Genomic DNA, 21,005 nt, shown 5'->3' on the forward strand with positions numbered 1-21,005 from the left:
ATAAAATCAAACATACAGGCCATCTGCTTCCTGTAATTATACGGATTGATAAAAATGTCTGAAATATAATTATTTCTTTTCCATTCCACATTTATGCCTTTGAAGCACATTATGAGTGTGACAGATTGGGCACCATCTGCCAGGAATTTATATTTGACATAGATTAGAAAGTACGGATAAAATGGACACATTCAAGGATAATACTTAGTCCTGCCTCACGGCAGGAAACTGTGCTAGATCAGTGTTCCTCAGTGACTGATCCATGGACCGGCACCGGTCCTTGATATCTCCCTGACACAGTATAGGAGCCTGAGATCTCCCTGACACAATATAGGAAGCCGGTCCCTGGTATCAAAAAGGTTGAGAAACACTGCGCTAGATGACCTGCCGAGGTCCCTTCCTGTCCTACATTTCTATGGCCCTTTTAACTTCTGTCCAGAGAGACATAATGATAAATTGCCTCGGATCATATGCTGAAGACAGGTCTCTGCTGAAGCCTAATTAGCATTCACAAGGATTTCAAACAAGCAAGAGAATGATATTGGCGAAAGGTTGCTATTTTAGGTAGAGACTAGAAAAGCTAACAAATGAACAGTATTCTGAAACAGGTATAGGCAAGATCAAACAGGAGAGCAAACAGCAGGGTGCAAAGCTATTCTGCAGAAGAGCGGATAGGAAGTGAACATGAATCTCCTTCCTCAGGGACACAACATCATATACAACAGTGAATGAAACTGGAAACATTCACTGGCTATCTAGGTCATAGAAATGACACAGAAATGACTCCACTTCCTAAAACAGGAAAGCTGGAGATGAATTGTGTCTATAAAAATGATGACATCCCCAATCATCCTCCCTCTCCTGGATGCTCATGAGGCTGCTGTGCTTGAATCCATGCACTGGTCCATGTGTAACAGTTCCAGAGGGGTAGCCGTGTTAGTCTGTATACAGCAAAAACAACGAGAGTTCTGTGGCACTTTAAATACTAACAAATTTTAATAATTTCCATCCCACCATCAACCTCAGCCTGGACCAGTCCACACAAGAAATCCACTTCCTGGACACTACAATAAAAATAAAGGATGGTCACATTAATACTACCCTATACCGAAAACCAACTGACCGCAATACGTATCATCATGCCTCCAGCTTTCACCCTAGACACATTACACGATCCATTGTCTACAGCCAAGCCTTAATATACAACCGGATTTGCTCCGATCCCTCAGACAGAGACAAACACCTACAGGATCTCTATGAAACATTCCTAAAACTACAATACCCACCTGGAGAAGTAAAGAAACAAATTGACAGAGCCAGATGGGTACCCAGAAGTCATCTACTACAGGACAGACCCAACAAAGAAAACAACAGAACCCCACTGGTCATCACTTACAGTCCCCAACTAAAATCTCTCCAACACATCATTAAAGATCTACAACCTATCCTAGCAGATGATCCGCCTCTCGCTCAGGCAGTGGGTGACAGACCCATCCTAGCTTACAGACAGCCCCCCAACCTGAAGCAAATACTCACCAACAACCATACACCCTACAAAAAGTCCAACCCAGAAACCTATCCCTGCAACAAACCCTGTTGTCAGCTCTGCCCACACATCGACTCTAGTGACAACATCACTGGTCCTAACCACATCAATCACACCATAAGGGGCTCATTCACCTGTACATCCACTAATGTTATATATGCCATCATGTGCCAGCAATGCCCCTCTGTAATATACATTGGCCAGACTGGACTATCACTATGCAAAAGGATAAATGGACACAAATCAGACTTAAAAAATAACAACATCCATAAACCAGTGGGAGAACACTTTAATCTCCCAGGGCACACTGTCACTGACCTGAAAGTCGCAGTACTTCTCCAAAAAAACCCTCCAAAAACAAACTTCAAAGAGAAACTGCTGAGTTAGAAATGATCTGCAAACTTGACACATTCAAACTGGGCATATCTCATCTAATCAATTTCTTGCCATTGCTGGGTCCTTGGGCACTGGTGGTGCCTTGGTCGCTCATGTTGTTTGTCTGTGGCACACAACAGGTTAGCCTCCTGAGGACCGAAATGCTTGAGTCTGACTAAAGTCAATGGGCTCAATACAGGGGTAGCTGGCTGAAATGTAATGGCCTGTGATATAAAGGAGGTCAGACTACATAATCTAATGGTCCCTTTTAGCCTTAAAATCAATGAAACTATGGCCCAGATCCTCAAAGGTATTTTAGGTACCTAATGGCCATTGATGAGGTGAGCCTCAAAGCTGCTTTCACTTGTGCTTGTCTGCCTATGGACCGAAGAGCCATAGAGTGTCAGCTGGGCAACATTGGGGCATACAGGTGCCCTAGCCACATCCACTTTTTCACTGGGCACACTCTTATGCCAGGGACCAGTAGGTGGAGTGGTGTAGGAACCACTATGGCAGCTATATGACACTTATGAATTCCCCTATAATAGGGCAATTCTTGAGGCTAGATCTGCCAGCTGTATAGCTGTTTTGCCCTATGAGAGCAAGGTAAAATAACTGGAACAGAATAGACACTCCAGACCAATAGGTTGATCCAAGAGTTTATGTAGCTGTTCATTTTCTACAGTTGGTATTATTGTTGCTATGATGATTTGTCATAGCTTGCATTGAGAAAGACAGTAGGTACATAAGTGTCCTTCCTATAACGAGAATCAAAGCTATTGCAGCTATATATCATAGCTATAAATCTATAAAAGACAAATTTAATATCATTTTTCAGTTGCATCCAAAGAGTATATAGTCCCTGGGTCCCACCTCTGGCCCCACTCACTGTATGGGAGGCTGAAAGCTCCTTCGGCCCCAAGGTTGTGGCCAAGATCTCCTCTGACCCTGGGTCGGGACCGGTGCAGAGTGCTCCTCCAGCTCTGCAGCTGCGGCTGGAAGAGTGATCTCCTCTGGTGGGGGGCAGAGTGGGGCCAGAAGAGGGGTCTTTCCCTGCTATCAGAGAAGTGCTATCAGCTCCTGTCATGGCCCCAGAGCCAGAGGAGCTCTCTGTCCTGGCCATGGTCCCAGGGCCGGAGGAACACTGTCAGCTCCTGCTGTGGCATCGGGGCCAGAGAAGCACCCTGCCCCAGTCATGGCCCCAGGGCTGGAGGAGCTGTCTTCTCCCCACCCCCCTCCAGGCCTCGCTATAATGAACACTTGGCTATACCAAACAAATGGCTTGGATCTTCAGAGGTTCATTATAGCAAGGGTTTACTATATGTATATTGCACGGTGAAGGGTTGTTGTGCTTTGGCCAATTTCTGGATAGGATCTATACACCCCATCAGAGAAAGTATCTGTCAACTGACCATATGAAATTATCCATTGTTGTTTGCAGTGTTGCTGCAGCCATTTTGGTCCCAGGATATGAGAGAGACAAAGTGGGTGAGATAATATCTTTTATTGGACCAACATCTGTTGGTGTAAGAGAACTTTCAAGCTACAGAGTTTTTCTTCAGGTCTGTGAAAGGTAATCAGAATGTCACATGTAAATACAAGGTGGATTGTTAAGCACAGGAGTTAACGCATATTGCTAGGGACCATTCAACATGAAATGGCTCATAAACACATAGGACAAAGGACGTTTGATGGGTTACAGATTGTTGTAAACAGACAATTGTGGTCATACCAGTGTCTCTGCTGAGTCAATACCCCACACAGCTCACCTTTCAAGATCCTTGGGTCTTACACAAATCTAGCACTACATATCCTGTATCTCATCCAGTGCATAAAATGCCCTATCAACAGCTATGTGGGTGAAACCAGACAATCACTATGCTCCTGAATGAACTCTCACTAGAGAAAGATAAAAGATCAAAAAAACCTATCCCCTGTGGGAAAACAAAACAAAAACAATCACTTGGTTATAGTGCAGAATGTGGCACACAGTTTCTTCCATTGCTTATAGAATAACATTCCAAAGGTATTACTAGTAGCTTTATTATAACCTACCACTAACTGGAAAGGAGGAACCTTTGATTATAACTTTGCCTTTGAAGAGGAGCCTTCCAGAGCAGCAATGCATTCTCCCACTAGTCGAGCAGCTTCTTTGGCAGTACCCCTGTGCACTGAAAAGCCACCTGAACCATGTCCATAATTGTGGACCACGGGTAGTTGTTTCCCATCATGGACCAGTATCTCTTTCTGCAATCTCACAGCTAACCTGGATGGCCTCAGACCCACCCTCACCTTTATGTCCTGGGCTCTTTGAAGTGAGGGTTCAAGAGCACAACATCTGTCATATATGTCTTTGCTACTGTTAGGATCTGGGGACAAGCTCCAGTTGTCCTTCTGCCTTGTCCCACCTAATGTTACATTGTGTATTCCTGGATAGATGTAGGTTAATCCGTCCCCATCCCGGATGAAATGATTCACCCAAGAAGCATGAACCTTGAGTACTTGACCTCTGACAGGGTATATCTCCAAGTCACTCACGAGTTCTCTGGATCCAATGCCTGAACAGTTGACAACAATATCATATTTGCTATGCAGTTCCCATAGATCTTCTATTCGTCTAACATACACCTGGCTGCCATTTTCTTTCAACCTAAAAAGAAACACTGGAGGTAAATCATGACAATTAACTATTAATAAATTGTCTTGATATTTTTTATGCAAGTCAAGTAAATAAGAGAATCTTTAACACACAGAAGAATAGAAAATTACAGGTTGAAGAAAAGTTAAAGTTAGGTAGCACAGGGCTTCTGTTTATGACTTGTCTGATTAAGCTGTTGGAATTAAGACATTGCAAACAAAAGGCTATTTATTTGTTTGTAAGATTGGACAGGGCAAAATATATCAGGTGTATAAATATTACAGACATGGTATGGCAAAAAAAAAACAAACCAAAAAACCAGAGAGATCTCATGAATTCACTCTTATGACGACTCCAAAACTGGGCAGTTTCTACCACCTAAGGATGGGCAAAATGTCACTTTTACATCATACACGTATTTTTTATATTAATAGGACTTTAGTACATACATTTCTAAGGTGCCTGCTACTTAAATCCAAATTCATCCCTGATGTCACTCTGTATATCAGGGATGCTATCAAATATGACACTATTTTATAAATTCATAAGGAAGAAAGGAATCAGCCTCATTTATAGAGAGTGAGATACAGCAGGTGTTAGCATCAATTCACTCTGGCTCCTTTAAAGTAGCTATTTAATGTAGAATGGGATGACATGGCTTAATATATATATATAAACAGATCTCTTAGACTGCATGTTATGCACACACATCATTCTCTCAACAAAAACTCATCCTCTTCCTGGAGTTTGCATTTATTGTTAACTTAAATCTCAACCTAAACTTCATTTTGAGCATGGCTTAAATTTAGGGTTCTCCCTGCAGGACCAGCTCCTAATCTCTCTCATAGGTACAGATTAACTCTCGGAAGTAGGAGTTCACCTGTAACAGTTGAGATTCTTCATCTTTTTTCAAAAACATGTTAGTACAAAATTACTAAAAATTCTACTGACTTCAGACAAGGTAGTGGAAGAACGTTCTTGAACTGTGACATTAAAGCTAACCTAGAAAGAGGGTATGAAACATGCTTTTGTGCTGCCAAGGCAAGGTACCATAAATATTGTTCAGATAACTTTGCAAAATAGTTACTTATTTACTATGCTCTCTTTCCTGGTACCCACAGAGGAGAAAAAATCTTGATCATCTTGTTAGACTGTATCCTTTCGGAAATGAGAAGAGTCTGATATAGGAATAAGGAAGCAGCAGAAGCCTTTGTGGCAAAGCAGCCTAACAGGTACTAAATAGATTCAGCAATTCAGTTGTTCCTCAGTACAATTTTCAGTATCAGTTAAGCAATGAAACACAACAAGGCGTGTGTTCCTGTGAGATTGTACAGAAGTCAGATGGCACCGGCAGCACAAGAGTATACTCCCACTTATGCTTGCTGCTAAAAACAAGAAGTGTTATTTCACATAGTATAATGGCATGGGACATAATCAACCAATCAGATTATTTGGAAATTTGTTCCAAGATGTAGATACACATTTTACTACCTAACATCAAATCACCTTGTATCTAATCACTATGTCTGTGAAATGACAAACATTATTTGCTCTTTTTAAATGCATTTAAATGGATTATACATACACATGATAGGATCTGCTTTCTGACTCTGCTAAAATTCTTTGAAATTGATGTGGCTTGAGGAGAGCTGGTCTTCAAAAAGAAAAAAATATAATCAAATGTAGGACTTTTTTCGGCACATGCATGGATTTTAAAGCCTTCATTTGTACAAGCATTTTCCACATACTAGTATTTCTGTAAGGTTTTCTACAAGATGATAATACAGAAAGGTCATACCCGGATTTCTTTTTACCCCTTTCCAGGCTGGTTTGTGAGATAAGTTGGCCAGAAGAGAGATTTTTGACCAAATTAGAGATGAATTGGCACAGCCAATTCCGAAATACAAAGGTTCAGAACATGAGACATTTTCCCAGATTTTCAAATTCTTCTGACAGTTTTTGTCTTTTCATAGCTCAAAACCAGTGAGACCTAGAGGCTTTGAAACATCACCTTTGATTTGTGGTGAATGACTCACAGAGGACTAGCATCTTTTACCATTTTTAAGAGCTGATGGGATGTATTTTGAAAGTTACACACTGACAAATGAGGAACATCCAAATACTCTTTGACATGTGGCAGACTTATCAATAATAATGCAGAAAAGGCAGAAATATTCAATAAATATTTTTGTTCTATATTTGAGGATGTAGTCTCATCATATGATGATAACACTATTTCCACTCCACTAATATCTTTGGAAGATGTTAAATAGAAGTTACTGAAGTTAGATATTTTAAAATCAGCAGTCCCTGATGGCTTGCATCTAAGAGTTTTAAAGAACTGCGTGAGGAGCTTGCCAGACCATTAACGCTGATTTTCAATAAGTCTTGGCACACTGGAGCAGTTCCAGAAGACTGGAAGAAAGCTAATGTTGTGCAATTTTTAAAAAGGGCAAATGGGATGATCTGGGTACTTATAGGTTGTAAACCTGACATTGATCCTGGACAAGATAACAGAATGGCTGTTACCAGACCCAATTAATAATGAACTAAAGAAGGGTAACGTAATTAATGCAAATCAGCATGGGTTTATAGAAAACAGATCCTGTCAGACTAACTTGATATCTTTTTTGATGAGATTACAAGTTTGGTTGGTAAAGGTAATAGTGCTGACTTAATATACTTAGACTTCTATAAGGTGTTTGTCCTGGTGTTACATGACATTTTGATTAAAAAACTAGAATTATACAAAATTAACATGGCACATATTAAATGGATTAAAATCTGGCTAACTGATAGGTGTCAAAATCTAATTGTAAATGGGGAATCGTCATTGAACGGATCGGTGGGGTCCTGCAGGGATCGGTTCTTGGCCCTACGTTATTTAACATTGTGATGTTGTATGATTAAAATGACCATTCATATCATTGTTGCTACCACTGTTATATAAGTGCAATGAATCTCGTATAAAGTATGTCATGTAAGGTAAGTTATGATTTGCTGAGTATGATTATCCTGTTTATATGCATATATCATATCATTTTTATATCTGAAGTTATAGATATTGACTATATAATGGCATTCTACGTATATGCTGTATTCCTGAGTAACACTCACCAAGTAAAATCTACATTGAAGCCAAACAGCACATTGTGAATGGACTATGCAAGTTAATGGCCCATTAAAGGACACTTAGTTTGCACAATAGGCCATAGAAGAAGCCTGTCCCCACCCAATGGGCCTTCCTGTGGACATATAAACCAGAATATGGGTAATGGTTGCTCCCATGACTCAACAAAATATGCACTGACATGTGACTTGCTCATGTGACCTTGGAAAAGAGGATATGTGTAACCCAGGGGTAACTCAGTCACAGGAGACAGACCAGGCAGGCTCTGTTTGTCCCAGGAAGGAAGGAAAGATTTTTAAATCCATTCAATCAAGGGGAAAAAATCCCAATTCATTGCTTTCAGGAAATAGCAGCCACCCCCATCAAAACAAACCTTTTCTCCAACCACAGCAGATAGGACGGGCAGTCACATTTCAGCGTAGTAAAAGCCTGACCAGATTTGTGCTGTGGAAATTTCTTCAGCTCCTCGTTAGTCATTGAACGAAATCCCAGGACAACATCAGACCAGAATGGTAACACTTCATCACGAATGGTTTTAAAGATCTGCCAGCTAAAGGATATGGAAGAGAAGAGCCTAGACTTAGACACGCTCATGCTGATATGACACAATTTATTTTGACCTTAGTTTAAAAATATTATGAATCATCTTCCATTGGTCAGCAGGATCTCTAGAGTTTAGATAGATAGAAAGTAACAAAGTAAAAGACCTCATAGATGATGACTATTTAATTGGCCATAAGATTTAGAGGAGTCTTGGTAGGACTTGGACCTACGAGTGAGGGCAGATAAAGCAGAGTGAGGCTTGTGGTAATGGAGCCAGATTAAAAATCACTAAATGTGGGGGATGCAGGGAATAATGGGATAACACAGAGTTAAATACATTACATGCAGTGAGTGGAAGGATGGGGGAAATAACAGTTCAATGTGTTCTGTGTCCTCTTATTTTCACTGTTTTCATTTAGAACTAAATTTGTGCTGAAGAATGAGAGCCTGGGCCATTAAAACCATATCCTTTCTGCACTCCATTTACTCTCCAGCCTTGAATCTTGTTGCAGAGATTCTAGGTTAATCCCCAGGAATCCACAAACTAAATTCAACACCAAGTTAAATTTAGAGATTGGCTCAAATCCAGATCTGCATCACAACTCCACTGTTTGAGCCCATCTCCAGGTAAGGTACAAACCTTACTCCCTTTAAGAGTTTAAACCCTGGGATTCCTGCACCATTGAACAGCTACAGCTAACACTTTTTCTCCCCTCACCTTTAAAATCCAAACTTTTACCAGCTCTCTACACAACACACTTATCCTAGCTAGGAAAGTACTAACTCCACCTCTTCTGCTGATTAGCTATTAACTCAGGCTTTCTAAAGGTTACAAAGCTTTCTGTCTGCAGCTTCTGGCAGTGTCACGTGTAATCCTGATCACACTTTCTTCCAGGTGCCAAGCCAACAAAGCCACAAACTGCAGCCTCACCTTCACTCACTGAGTAGGCAGATCTTAATGTGTATGGTGGCAGCAAACATATTGTGTTTTATATTTAGTTATCATACCTGAAAGATCCTACAACGTTCCATCTCCCATTACTAGGGTGATCACCTACATTTCAAGCAACTAAAGAAGGATGAATGTAGGGAAAATATGGGCTACAACTTATATTTAAGTGACACCAGCCCTGAATGTTTTCTTTGTGTGAGATTTTGAATTATTTTTGCTTGAAAACTCACTTCATCTGATCAAATGCTTAACACTGTAGCTCCTTTTGAATAGGGGTCTCAAGAGAAACTCCAGAGAAAGAATGTCCCTTGAGTACCAGATGGATTGTCACCCTGCCTATTACAGTATATAGCATAACAATTCTAAACACCTATTTTGAGCTCCTTTCTTACCCAGACACCAAATGGATGCCAGCATCTGAAGCCTCCGATGAATTATTGATTGCAAAAAGATAGTCGAAGGTCTCCCTAAACCACTGCTTTTGCTGGTGAATTGGTGTGCCTGTACATATGAAATAAAGCAAAAAACTTAAATGGACGGAGAAGATACAGGAAATAACTCCCAAACCAGCATCAGCCAAGAAAGACAGGCATCAGAGAAAATAGGAATAGTACATTTTCTACATTGGTAAAACTTTGTACATGACCAGGTAAATCTACACTGTACTGAACACACAACATACATGGGGATTAAACTGTATTTTGGTATTCATAAGGTCCAGTGTTATAAGGTAATGCATACTTCCTATAAGGTGCTAGTTACCGTCAACTCCCAAGAACTGCATGCATTTTCAAAGGGAGATGACAGCGCCCAGCAGCTTGCAGTATTGGGCCCTTCATAATCCTTGTTACACACTACGAGACTGAACCACGGTTCAAAAATCAATGCATACCCTGTTGATTGAATTATAAATTCATAGATAATATATCCTACTGCAATATCAAGGCCCCAGTCCTGCACTGGGATGCACTAGCACATACTCCTGCCCTACTGAAGTCATCAGGGCCTAAAGATGGACAGTTTAAGATTAAATTTTAAAAGTAAGGACATGCAAAAGTTGTATTTCCTAGAACATGAATTCAGTCCCCCTTCCACAGGCAGTATCTTCTATTGCTGCTTTTCTGGTTAAACGTGTAGGTCAATACAGTACTGGTCATGTCACAAAATGTATATCATGAAATATACAAGATGTGCCAAGCAGTCAGGTTAAAATTGCTGGAGGAGCTTTTAATTTAGTGTTTCCTGCCTTTTTTCTTTTTCTTCCTCCCCTCCTCTCTCCCCCAAGACACAATCTCTCCTAAATTCCCTTATAACCCTTTCCCAATGCAGGCCTGTGTATTCTATGGAGTATCTATTCTTTCAAGCAAACATCATACCATAGTAATGATTGAAACAGGGATCCTTTCATTAACAATAATGTCTGCACACTGTGACACTTCCCGGCTGTACCCAGGGTCGTGAGGCACCTCGCTATCACCTGCCCTTAGCGTGAGGAAACCTTGTGCCTCCCGGGGGTCAGCTCCACAACTCCACCAGCCACAGGCAACACAAGTCCTCCCTTCTAGGCCTACCATGCATGCCAGACCTACAGGTTAGTGATAGGCACACTCCAATCCTAAAGCTCTCTGACCATCCCGGGAAGGCCCAGCCCCTGCTCCCCTGGACACTCCCACTATTCAGAGATTCGCTGCTTCCAAAGAAACGGTACACCTCCGCTTACAAATTCCACATCAGATCACCATTCCATTTAACTCACAGCATTTAACACATAGCACAGATATGATTATAGTGAAATCAAGTATCAGTTTATTTAACAAAGCACAGAGATTAAAGTAGTAGCAGGTAGAAGTATTGGAAACAAAGGATTATATATAAAACAAAATCATAACATGCATTCTCGAGCCTAGACTCAAGAATGCATGTAACAAGTAACAAGATACTCTCATGTCTTGCAGAATACCGCTCACCCAAAATCCCTATAGCATTTTACAGCCAGGCTTGGCCTTGACCCTCCTCTCATGAGACAGGAAAGCTGTCTGCTTGTCTCCTAGATGAAGGATCTTGTGAGTTTCCTTGTACCCGCAGATATACCCTAACAATCCTTTGTCATTAGTCATAAACAGGACACCTTTGCTGTTTGTTCCCTCCTGTGAATTTCCTCTCTTGTAGATTTTGCAGTCTCTTTTATGTGTTTCTCAGTATGCAAATAGGGTTACATGGTGAGGCATACACTACACAAATGACTGGAAAGGGAGAAAGGTGTCTCCTGCCTGAAAGGAACATTTCTAGGGCATGTCACTTCCTGGTGAACTGCCTTAACTCAAAGACCTTGAGAATATAATTTTTAGTATAAATACATAACTGCTTAAATATTATCCATATATACATTTCGCAATGCTTATGACAACCCGTAGCCTACAGACTCTTGGTACAGACCTCACACGTCACTTTTTGGTTAACACACACACACACACACACACACACACACACAATGTCTCCAAACACCTTAGGACTGAAAATGGAACAAGAGCAGGTCACTAAGCATCAAAACACTGGGGGTTTCTACTCAACATAATTTATGACTGTTCAGAAAATAAAGACTGCAGACATATATTCTAAATTAATCAGATTGTAATAGTATCATTAGGTGGAATAATTTATCTTTGGTATCATCTATGAAGAACAAAATTTAAACCTGAAAAAAGTCATATAGCAGAAACTTTAATCCACATTGTTCTGACGTTTGAGTTATGAGCAGAGCAGAAATTTCACTTACCTTGATAAGTATGTGGAATAAGCATTCCAGCTGCTACATCACTCGTTGTGTTGGGAGTAAATTTGTCTGAAATTACAGTCACAGAGCATTTGGGGATGGATTCTGAAATGTACACTGCTGTGGAGAGGCCAATCAGCCCAGCACCAACAACTGCGATCCTTCGCTTATCCATATGCTATGAAGAGGAGGAGGGGAGAAAGGATTTCCAACAGGTTATTTAAGGCGCCACATCCAATGTAAATTTTAAAAAAATCCTTTCTTGTTAGTTCTGCGGTCTACTGTAAACAAGAGACAGAAAATACAATAGGGCTGGATCCCGTAAACCTTTATATATGTGAGTAGTTCCACTAAAGACCACAGGATTGATTATGTGGGCAAATAAAGCTTATTCCTGTGCATAGGCCTTTGCAGGATTATGGAAAATGGAATCAAAATATTTTCAGTCATCAGCATCTTATAGAGATAAAGCAACTTAAGGACTGAACAATGAAAACAAAATGCCATATAGATAAGCAGTTACTTAGAGTAGGGGTTCAGATATAAGCTGGAAAATGTCTTTGTCTAGGATTTGTTCTAGTTAATTCTTTGTCTCAGAGACTAGTTTACCTGCTGATTTTTGTCCCAGAAAATAAATACTTTACATTAACTGCAATGCATAGTTTTGCAGGGTATAGAGTAACTGCTTCTATACTTATGTCTAAAAATTGTTTGCAGATAGATGGTCCCTGTTGTCTTAATTATGCCTTGAAGGGTAGAGAGAGAAGGCCTTTTGTGCTTTGAAATCTATAAGAATACATTTCTGTCCCTAGGGTTAGAGTGACAACAATGGCTCCAGTCCAGTGTCTCCCTTCAACTAGGGTATGCATGAAAATTCTGTGCTCTAGTTCACAGATTAATGGGTCCTCCTCTGTGCATGAGGGTACAATCCTGAGCACCCATTGCTCCCAACTGACCTCAATAAGAATTGCAGGTGTTCACGACTCGGCATAAACCAAAGAATAGTAAATCCATCAAGCCAAGAGGACCTGGTGCCACTGGAATAGTTTGGGTGGGTGCATGCAGAAGCCATTGCCCCCCCAAACTGAGGTGCAGCATATGGGGGTGTCACACATGGTTATGTGCCACCCCCCCAATTTCTGCACATGTCAAGCTGCCCTGCAGGGCTTGCTCTGCTTGGCCTGCTGGGGCAGGAGGCCGGCTCTGGCACATCTCTTCCCTGCTCCCCTCTAGACTATGCCTGGCTGCTGTGCAGGTTTGCAAGAGAAGAAACATTTACCCCTTCATTGCATCCTCTCTGAGTAACAGTTGTAATCCTTGCAGCCCTTCTCTGGGACTTGCTTTGGCTACTTTCTTTATTTTATAAGAACATAAGAAGAAACATATTGGGTCAGACCAATGGCCCATCTAGCCCAGTAACCTGTCTTCCAACAGTGGCCAGTGCCAGGTGCTTTAGAGGGAATGAATAGAATAGCTAATCATCAAATGATCCATCTTGTTAGCCATTCCCAGCCCCTGGCAAACAGCAATCCCTACCTATCTTGACTAATAGCCATTGATGGACCTATCCTTCATGAACTTATCTAGTTCTTTTTTAAACTCTGTTATAATCTTGGCCTTCACAACATCCTCTGGCAAAGAGTTCCACAGGTTGACTGTGTGTTGTGTGAAAAAATACTTCCTTTTGTTGGTTTTAATTCCCCACCCTACTTTTACAAGTCAGCCAGAGATAAGGTGGTGAAGAGTACGCTTAAAGACTCCAGTTCTAGCAGTAGATGGAACCAAACCAGAAGCCTAGATCTGAATAATCACTCCAATCCTAAATTTGGAAAAATTCTGAGATGGACATAAGCTTTGCAGCTCAGGCCCATCTTCACATAGAAGCTGCTAGGTCCCTGGATCTGTAGGAATGAGAAAAGTTTGCAAAAGAGGGAAACGATTTAGTGAAAAATTACAAAATTTCATATTTGTTGTCATTTTCTGGGGTTTGAAAGGAACCCACTTTCTGCGACATTTTTTACTGAAATGTTATCAAAGTAATTTTCTGAGTTTCCATTGACTAAAATCCCAGTTTTCAGTAAGAACACGGGCGTTGTCAAATGAAGCATTTCAATAACTACTTAAAAAATTATTTCATTTAAAAATGTTGGTTAAAAAAACTACCTGCAAAACCCAGAAGATTTTGCTAATGTTAAAAAAAAATTTTGCAAGAAGGAATTGGTTCTGGGAAAAAAGGCCTTTTTAATATTGGGAAGCCATTTTTTAAATTAAACTTTTAATGAAAAGAAATTCCAACTCTAGTGAAAACCTTGTCCTGCTATCAGCAGATTCAAAGAGCATCTTGGGTCTCAGCAAAACATGTGATCTTACAGGATCCTGCTTTTCCATTGTATGCACCCATCATCCACCAGCCAGAGAACTAACCCTGATTCCTCCTCTATTGTCCTGTCTGACACTCATTGATACTAATGAGCCATAGCAGAGACTAAATTTTTGAATTTACCTCCTCGTAGCCAAGACAGAACGATGAGAGAGCCATGTCAGGAAAGGCTCAGGTTTGACCATAAATCATTCTCTCCAGACAGGGTTTTATCTCTCAGAAGCTTGTTTTACCTAAATAGACCCTAGCTTGCAGTGGTGCTGGAACAATTTTTATAGTGGGGATGTTGAAGGGGGAAACCATGTATTTGGGTTGTTATTACTACTTCAAGCTAGGAGATGTGGCAGCACTCTCAGAACCCCTAGTTCCAGCACCTATGCCAGCTTGCAAAAGCTTTCAGCCCCTTGCAGGGCAGTCTCCACTAGCAGAGCTCCCATGAATTGTGCTTTAAAGCTGCCCTCCACTGATAGAAACTGAAGGGAGGGCAATAGTGCAAACTCTATCTGCCCTGCCTGGTAAGGAATGCCCCTTGAGATTGCAGCTGTCCCTGCTAATGAAGATTTGTATATGCACCCACACACCCATGCTCCTCCACCAGTGCAGGTGAAGCAAGCTCAGAGGGTTGATTGATTAATTTAATGTATTCATTAACAAGCATTTCTGTAGCACTTGCCACTGCAGTTTATGAAAGTCAGGAGTCAATCTGCCAACGCGTACAAAACAAACTTGGTACAAAGTTAGGGCTAAAATCCACACAACTTAATTACTTCAGTGAGAAAAGCTCAGGCTCCTCTAAAATAAAACATGAACAAGAATGAAACATACACACTTTAACATGCAGGAGAATTCTGAGTTCTGCAGCACATGCTGCCCAAGCAGCTAGCAGCACTAAACAGCTTGCAGTAATACTAGTAAGAAAAAGCAAACGTCTGAACTTCCCATTGACCAAGACTTAGACATTGCCAGACATATTCTCTCTTCATACGGTTGAGATAATCATTTTAAAGAGTTTAAGTTTCCCATACCTCTGAGCACAAGTCCTATGGTTTTACTTTCTGCATTAAGCACTGTGGCTAATGGCACTTGCTGTAAACAGATGTGACAGGACAGCTCAGCTCACAGCGGGGCAGCCTCTAGCCCAGATCTAAACACAGCCCCCATATGAATTAGTGTAGCTGTTGCTTTAAGCATCTGTAAGTATCTTGTGGAATGAAATCTAGTATTGCATCAGTTTAACATCCGATATGTTGCCTACAAGGGACCACATCCTGCTATTCCAAAGGAATGGTCTCTGTGAGCGAACAGCTTCTTTATATATATAGCTAAATATATCTATGATCTTTTTTTAAAAAAGTGGGGAAGGGGAGGGAAATACCTTATGTGTAAAGAATCCAGATTCTCTCTGGCAAGAGTTGCTCTCCCAGGGCAGGGATTGCTTAGAAGTGCACAGAAGCATTAATAAGATAGAAAGGAAAACATTAACTCAATGGGAGGAGCAGTTATGACACCACATGAAACTCACCCCTTATTGGCCTTTTCTCCTGTATGCTCGCTGCTTCACTTCACAAATTAAACAATTGTTTGTGCCTTTTCAAAAGCTGTCCCCAGAGCTGACACAGTGAGAGGAAAGTCCTACAGCCTATTCATTAGCACTGAGCGAGCTTTGTCATTTTTTGTTCCATGTTCATTTTTCCTGCAGCTGAATTCCTCAATGCATTTAAGGGGAGATACTCTTTAGGCACCCAGTGTAGCTCCCCTAGAATTAACTTGCCTTCTCCCTAGACATGAGCAATTCATTACAGCCTTAGCGTATCCATCATGGCTGCCACAGTACTTAGGCAACAATGCTAATCATTAACCAAATAATACAAGATTATCTGTCAGCCTTTTAAACTCAGTTTTATAGTACAGATCAGGAACAGGTCCTCATTAAATTGCAGTTAACCCGTTATTAAATCAACAATTTCTTTTGACAATGAGCTTGATTTGCTAAAACCTGCTAGCACAATATAAAATGGAGATATTAGCAAGACAATTAAAATAATTTCAAACTATGTAACAATATCTTGAGGTTCCAATTTGGAATGCTGTTCTTTGCTACTGATTTAGTAAACGTTTTATACAATGCATTGGTTTTATTATCAGAGATAAATGGGAAATGATATTAAGTAAAAACAGAAGGGACAAACTGAAAGCTTTACTGCCATAAACACCACCACAAATGAAAAAACAAAACTATATAAAATCCTAAATCGCCTTCTACCCTCTTGTGGTAGTGATTGGAATGATCTCTTCTTGTTTTAAAGGAAAAACCTATGCCATCTTTTATACTATGAGATGTTTGTGTTCACGGGCATACATAATATTTAAAAAATTTAGTCTTGCTGTAGTCATTTATATATCTGTAAATAGAAAATCTTACTTATGTTATCCATGTATTTTTTCTTGCATATTCACTGGAAAAAGAAGTTTAAGAGAGACAAGATAGGTGCGGTAATATCTTTTATTGGACCAATTTCTGTTGGTGAAAGGTACAAGCTTTCCAGCTACACAGAGCTCTTCTCAGGTCTGAGGAAGGAAGCAGAGTGTCTGGGCTAGTCACAGATTGGGACAGATTGCTAAGCAGAAGGGGTGAAGCATATCGGAAGCAGTAACTTGAAATGAAATGGGCAATTGGGGGGTTAGATCATTATTCATAAAGGGTTTGCAGTGGGCAATTAAGGGCAGCAGGCAGGGTGGTATGCTGCAAATTGTAATGAGCCATAAAACCAATGTCCCTGTTAAGTCCAAGGCTTTTGGTATCTAGCAGAGTTATGAATTTAAGTTCCCGGGCTTGCCTTTTGAAAGTGTTGTGCAGGTTCCTTTGAGGACAAGTAGTGGAATATCAGCTATGCTTTATAAAGATATTGCTTTATGAAAAGTGTTTGCCCAGGGATGATATGGTATTTTTGTCTTTTATAATTTTTCTGTGTGTGTTCATTACAGAGTCTAGTGACTGTCTGGTCTCACCCAGATAGTAGTTATTGGGACGTTTGTCATTTGTTGTGACAAGCATGTGTAGTATCCATGGATCTTGAAAGTTGTATTGTGTGGGGTATTGACCATCATGGCAGTGGAGATTTGTCTGCAGGTTTTGAATCTGTTGCTTTGGCAGGGTCTGGTGTCACTTTAAGTTGGTATGTCTGTGGTGTTACTTGTCAGCTCTGTGTTCTTGGGGAACCGGGGCGCAGTAACCCAGCCTATCTGACTCACGAAGGACTCCCTCTCCCCCACCCTCTACTTGAAACAGGTCTGATCAGAAGAAAGACTTACAAAAGCAATGAAAAGTCAGTGGGAGACACACCTAAAACCCTCCAGACAAAGGTGACAGGATTAAGGCAATTCTCTAGCCTCATTTGCATCGAAGATGTGATGAAGAGGCATCTCCATTAGCATACAGAATGGAGAACAGAGAGTCCAAGGCACAGACCGCACTGAACTCTGGGACCAGAGAAGCAAGGAAGCACTGCATGATGGGGGATCTCTGCTCCCAATGTTAATGAACCCACGCCTGCACACCCCCAGCTCAGCAGTTATCAGACCAATTCTAGTAATGAACCCTCTACTGGCATCCAAATACTGAATCTGCCTTATTGCATTGTGAGCTCCCTCAAAGGAACACTGCCCATAGCCAGGAATGATCAGTTCCTATTGTTCATCCTAAACAAAGCAACTCTGATAGACTCCCTTGAGTATTAGAGCTTGTCTTCACTTACCTCCGAGATTCGGTGGCAATTGACTGGAGTTTTGCAAGCTACGCAAAAAACTTGCATAACTTCCATTGACTTCTCTTCTTCTCTTCTGCGCGCCATCTTTACTGCACTGCGCTGATGGGAACAGCATTCCCATTGACGCAGCGCCATGTTACTTGAGGAGGTGGTCTTAATATGTCGATTTCTGGATCAACTGAGTGGGTCTTCACTGATCGCTCAGTCGATCCAAAGAAGTCGCTCTGATGGTGGCGAATTTGCTGCCGTCAATGAAGACATAGCCATCATTTATCCATAAACAAACCTAGTGTGTTCCCTTGCACCATAGTTTTTTCCCTACAAAAACCCCTACCCAAGTTCTAAACTCTGTTCTAATGCCTGGATCCAAAAGCTGCATCAGCTCCACTGGGACTTCTCCTTTTCCTGACTGATCGTGTTGGGGGCTTTGCCTGCCTCAAGCACTCCAGACCCTAAGCCGAACAGCCTGTCTGCTGGGAACCTTCAATTGGTTCACACTGTGAGTGGTGAGACCCCAACTCACTCTCTCTCTCTTTCTTTCTGGGTAAGCCCACTTTTCCCCCTCAGACCTAATTTGATCTCTCTCTCTTTTGCTCCAGGTATAACTTTCTAAACCTGACTTTTGTAACCAAACTTGGCCTAGACCTCCCACCTTCCCAATACCCCAATTGAAACCTTGTAATATTGTAACTGTACTTGTAATTTTTCTCTCTTTGTATGGCTATTACTATGAATATCATAAGTTTTATATAGCTGGCAATCAAATAACTTCTAGCTGGTTGCCAGACTCTCTCTGAACTTTGTTTACTCTTGCGTGTTCTTGGCTTTCCCATTTGCTCTGCAGCAACACTCCTCTTACCTAAGCTAAAGATCCCTTTAGCGCCCAACAATCCTGTGCGGTTTTCTCATCAAGGGGGTTACTACCAGAATAATTGTAATGTGAAAGTGCGAATAGAGACATGCTGAACCTGTGGCATATAAGGGTGGCACTTGGAAGTGCTGTTTGACCCAACCTGCTGAGTCCAGGGACATATAAGGGGTCAGCTTGAGAATGCTGATTGACCCGGTCCACTCAGACGCACTCTGTTAATCTGTGAATGTGTGTGTGTATATATGGGTACTTATATGGTCTGGGGCTGGAGGAACCCAGCCCTGGGATACTTAGGTCCTGCAGGGTAGCTCCATTGGGAGGGGACGTGCAGAAGGGAGAAATAAAGCTCCATATGAAAACACAAGTGACACAAGCAGTAGATTGATAGGATTACAACTCCTCCTCCCCAGGAAAGTAACCTTAATAAATGAGCACACCCCAAAGTAATGGGCAAATCTGGTAACAGTGGGAAGCTTGCTTCTGATGATGAGCTTGGAGAGTTTGGAGGGTTGTTTGAAGGCCAGAAGAATGGGTTCAGGAAAGATTTCTTTGTGTGCGTAGTCCCCATAAAATAGGGGTTGTAATTGTTTATGGGCTCTAGTGTGGGGTCGTAGGTGACAACTAGGGGTTTGTGGTCAGAGGGGGCTTTATTTCTGTATTGAAGCAGGTTTTCTTGGGGTATTTGGGTGACCCTTTCCATGATGTGATCTATTTCTCTGGTGGAGTGTCCTTATTTGGTGAAGACAATTTTGAGCGTCTTAAGGTGCATATCCCAGACTTTCTCCTCAGAGCATATCTGTGGAGTCTGTGGTATCTGAGTACCTGGCTATAAATAACAGGTTTATTTGTGTGTCTGGGATAGTTGCTGGATCTATGGAGTAAGTGTGATGATTGTCTTGTATATAGTTGTTTGCATGGGCAAAGTTTGGGAGGGCATAGGGGGGCAATGCCCAAATTTGATGATTTTTTAAACCCGTCCTCCATGCCACCTGGTGCTACTCCCCCTCCCCCCCGGCATCTCAGCCACAGTGGCATACCGAGGGAAGGGGCCATACCTCTGGGTGCTGGCCTGAGGGGGGGTGTTGGCCAGGCTGTCCTCTGAGGAGCTGCCTCCCACTGACATCCCCGCACACCGACCTGGTCCACAGCTCCCTAGCTGAGCCCAATGCGGGGCTGAAGGCGAAGGGGCCAGGTCGGAGCAGCCGCTGGGAGGCAGTTCCTCTGGGGAGGGCCCAGCCAGTGCCCCACCCAGACAGTGCCCAGGGGCATGGTCCCCTCCCTCGGTATGCCATTGCTCCCCCAGCTGGCAGAGCCCCTTGCCCAGATGCAAGCGTGCACTCCCCAGCCCAAGGCGCAGTGGCATACCGATTGAGGGGCGATGCCCCCAGCGCTGGCCTCGGGGGGATGCCGTCTGGATCCTGCTCGGAGGAACCACCCTTCCCCCACTGACCTCCCCACTGCACCAACCTGGCCCCTCTGCCTCTCCAGCCCCGCATTGGGCTTGATTAGGGACAAGAGCTGCAGGCCAGGTCAGCGCGGCTGCCGGGATTGTTGGGGGGGGGCGGTTACTCCAATGAGGGCCTAGCTGGAGCCCCCCCCCAAAGCCAGCACCCAAGGGCAGATGGCCTCTTTGGTACGCCACTGCTGCCACACCCACCGGCCCACGGGAGAGTGAGGGAGAGCGGGAAACGAGCTCGCAGACCTGTCCGCCCGTGGATGCTTCCCCCATGGGATGCCCTAACCTCCCTACCGCTTGCCCCTCCCAAATTAAATATTCAAACTCCGTCTATGAGTTGTTTGTAGGGTTCCATTTAAGCAGATCATGGTGTCCAGGAAGTTGATGCTCTTGTGGGAGTGTTCTAGAGAGACTTTGATGGATGAGTGGTGGAGGTTGAAGTTATGGTGGAAATCTATGACAGTTTAGGTCGTCTCTCCAGATGGTGAAAATATCATTAATATAAATCAGGTATATAGTTGATTTTGTGGTACATTTTTCCAGAAATTCTTCCTCGAGATGGCCATGAAGAGAT

The 21,005-nt window shown here is 42.2% G+C and overlaps 1 protein-coding gene across 2 annotated transcripts; it reads right to left on the reverse strand.

Annotated features, from left to right (window-relative positions):
* Positions 1-3,357: 3,357 nt before the first annotated feature.
* Positions 3,358-16,080, reverse strand: DDO (D-aspartate oxidase). 2 transcript variants are annotated; one of them, XM_067546772.1, is made up of 5 exons: positions 15,860-16,080; positions 11,961-12,135; positions 9,577-9,685; positions 8,063-8,239; positions 3,358-4,571 (listed from the first exon to the last, which is right to left on the reverse strand). In XM_067546772.1, the coding sequence occupies exons 2-5, from the start codon at positions 12,130-12,132 to the stop codon at positions 4,004-4,006; spliced, it is 1,026 nt and encodes a 341-aa protein (XP_067402873.1). In that variant the 5' UTR covers positions 12,133-12,135; positions 15,860-16,080; the 3' UTR covers positions 3,358-4,003. The 2 variants fall into 2 exon arrangements, with proteins under 2 accessions (XP_067402873.1, XP_067402872.1); XM_067546771.1 differs by lacking the exon at positions 15,860-16,080 and adding an exon at positions 15,713-15,764.
* Positions 16,081-21,005: the final 4,925 nt, after the last annotated feature.

This window comes from Emydura macquarii, unplaced genomic scaffold (assembly GCF_026122565.2).
Source record: "Emydura macquarii macquarii isolate MOO-44397 ecotype Brisbane River unplaced genomic scaffold, CSIRO-AGI_Emac_v2 contig_1146, whole genome shotgun sequence".
NCBI lineage: Eukaryota > Metazoa > Chordata > Testudines > Chelidae > Emydura > Emydura macquarii.

Coding starts and splice junctions, on each gene's coding strand:
- DDO (XM_067546772.1), bottom strand. CDS start 12,132: ATGGATAAGCGAAGGATCGCAGTTGTTGGTGCTGGGCTGATTGGCCTC. Junction 9,686..11,960: donor TATTCCACATACTTATCAAG/GTAAGTGAAATT, acceptor TCATATGTACAG/GCACACCAATTCACCAGCAA. Junction 4,572..8,062: donor CTGCTGTGGTTGGAGAAAAG/GTTTGTTTTGAT, acceptor GTTTCTTTTTAG/GTTGAAAGAAAATGGCAGCC.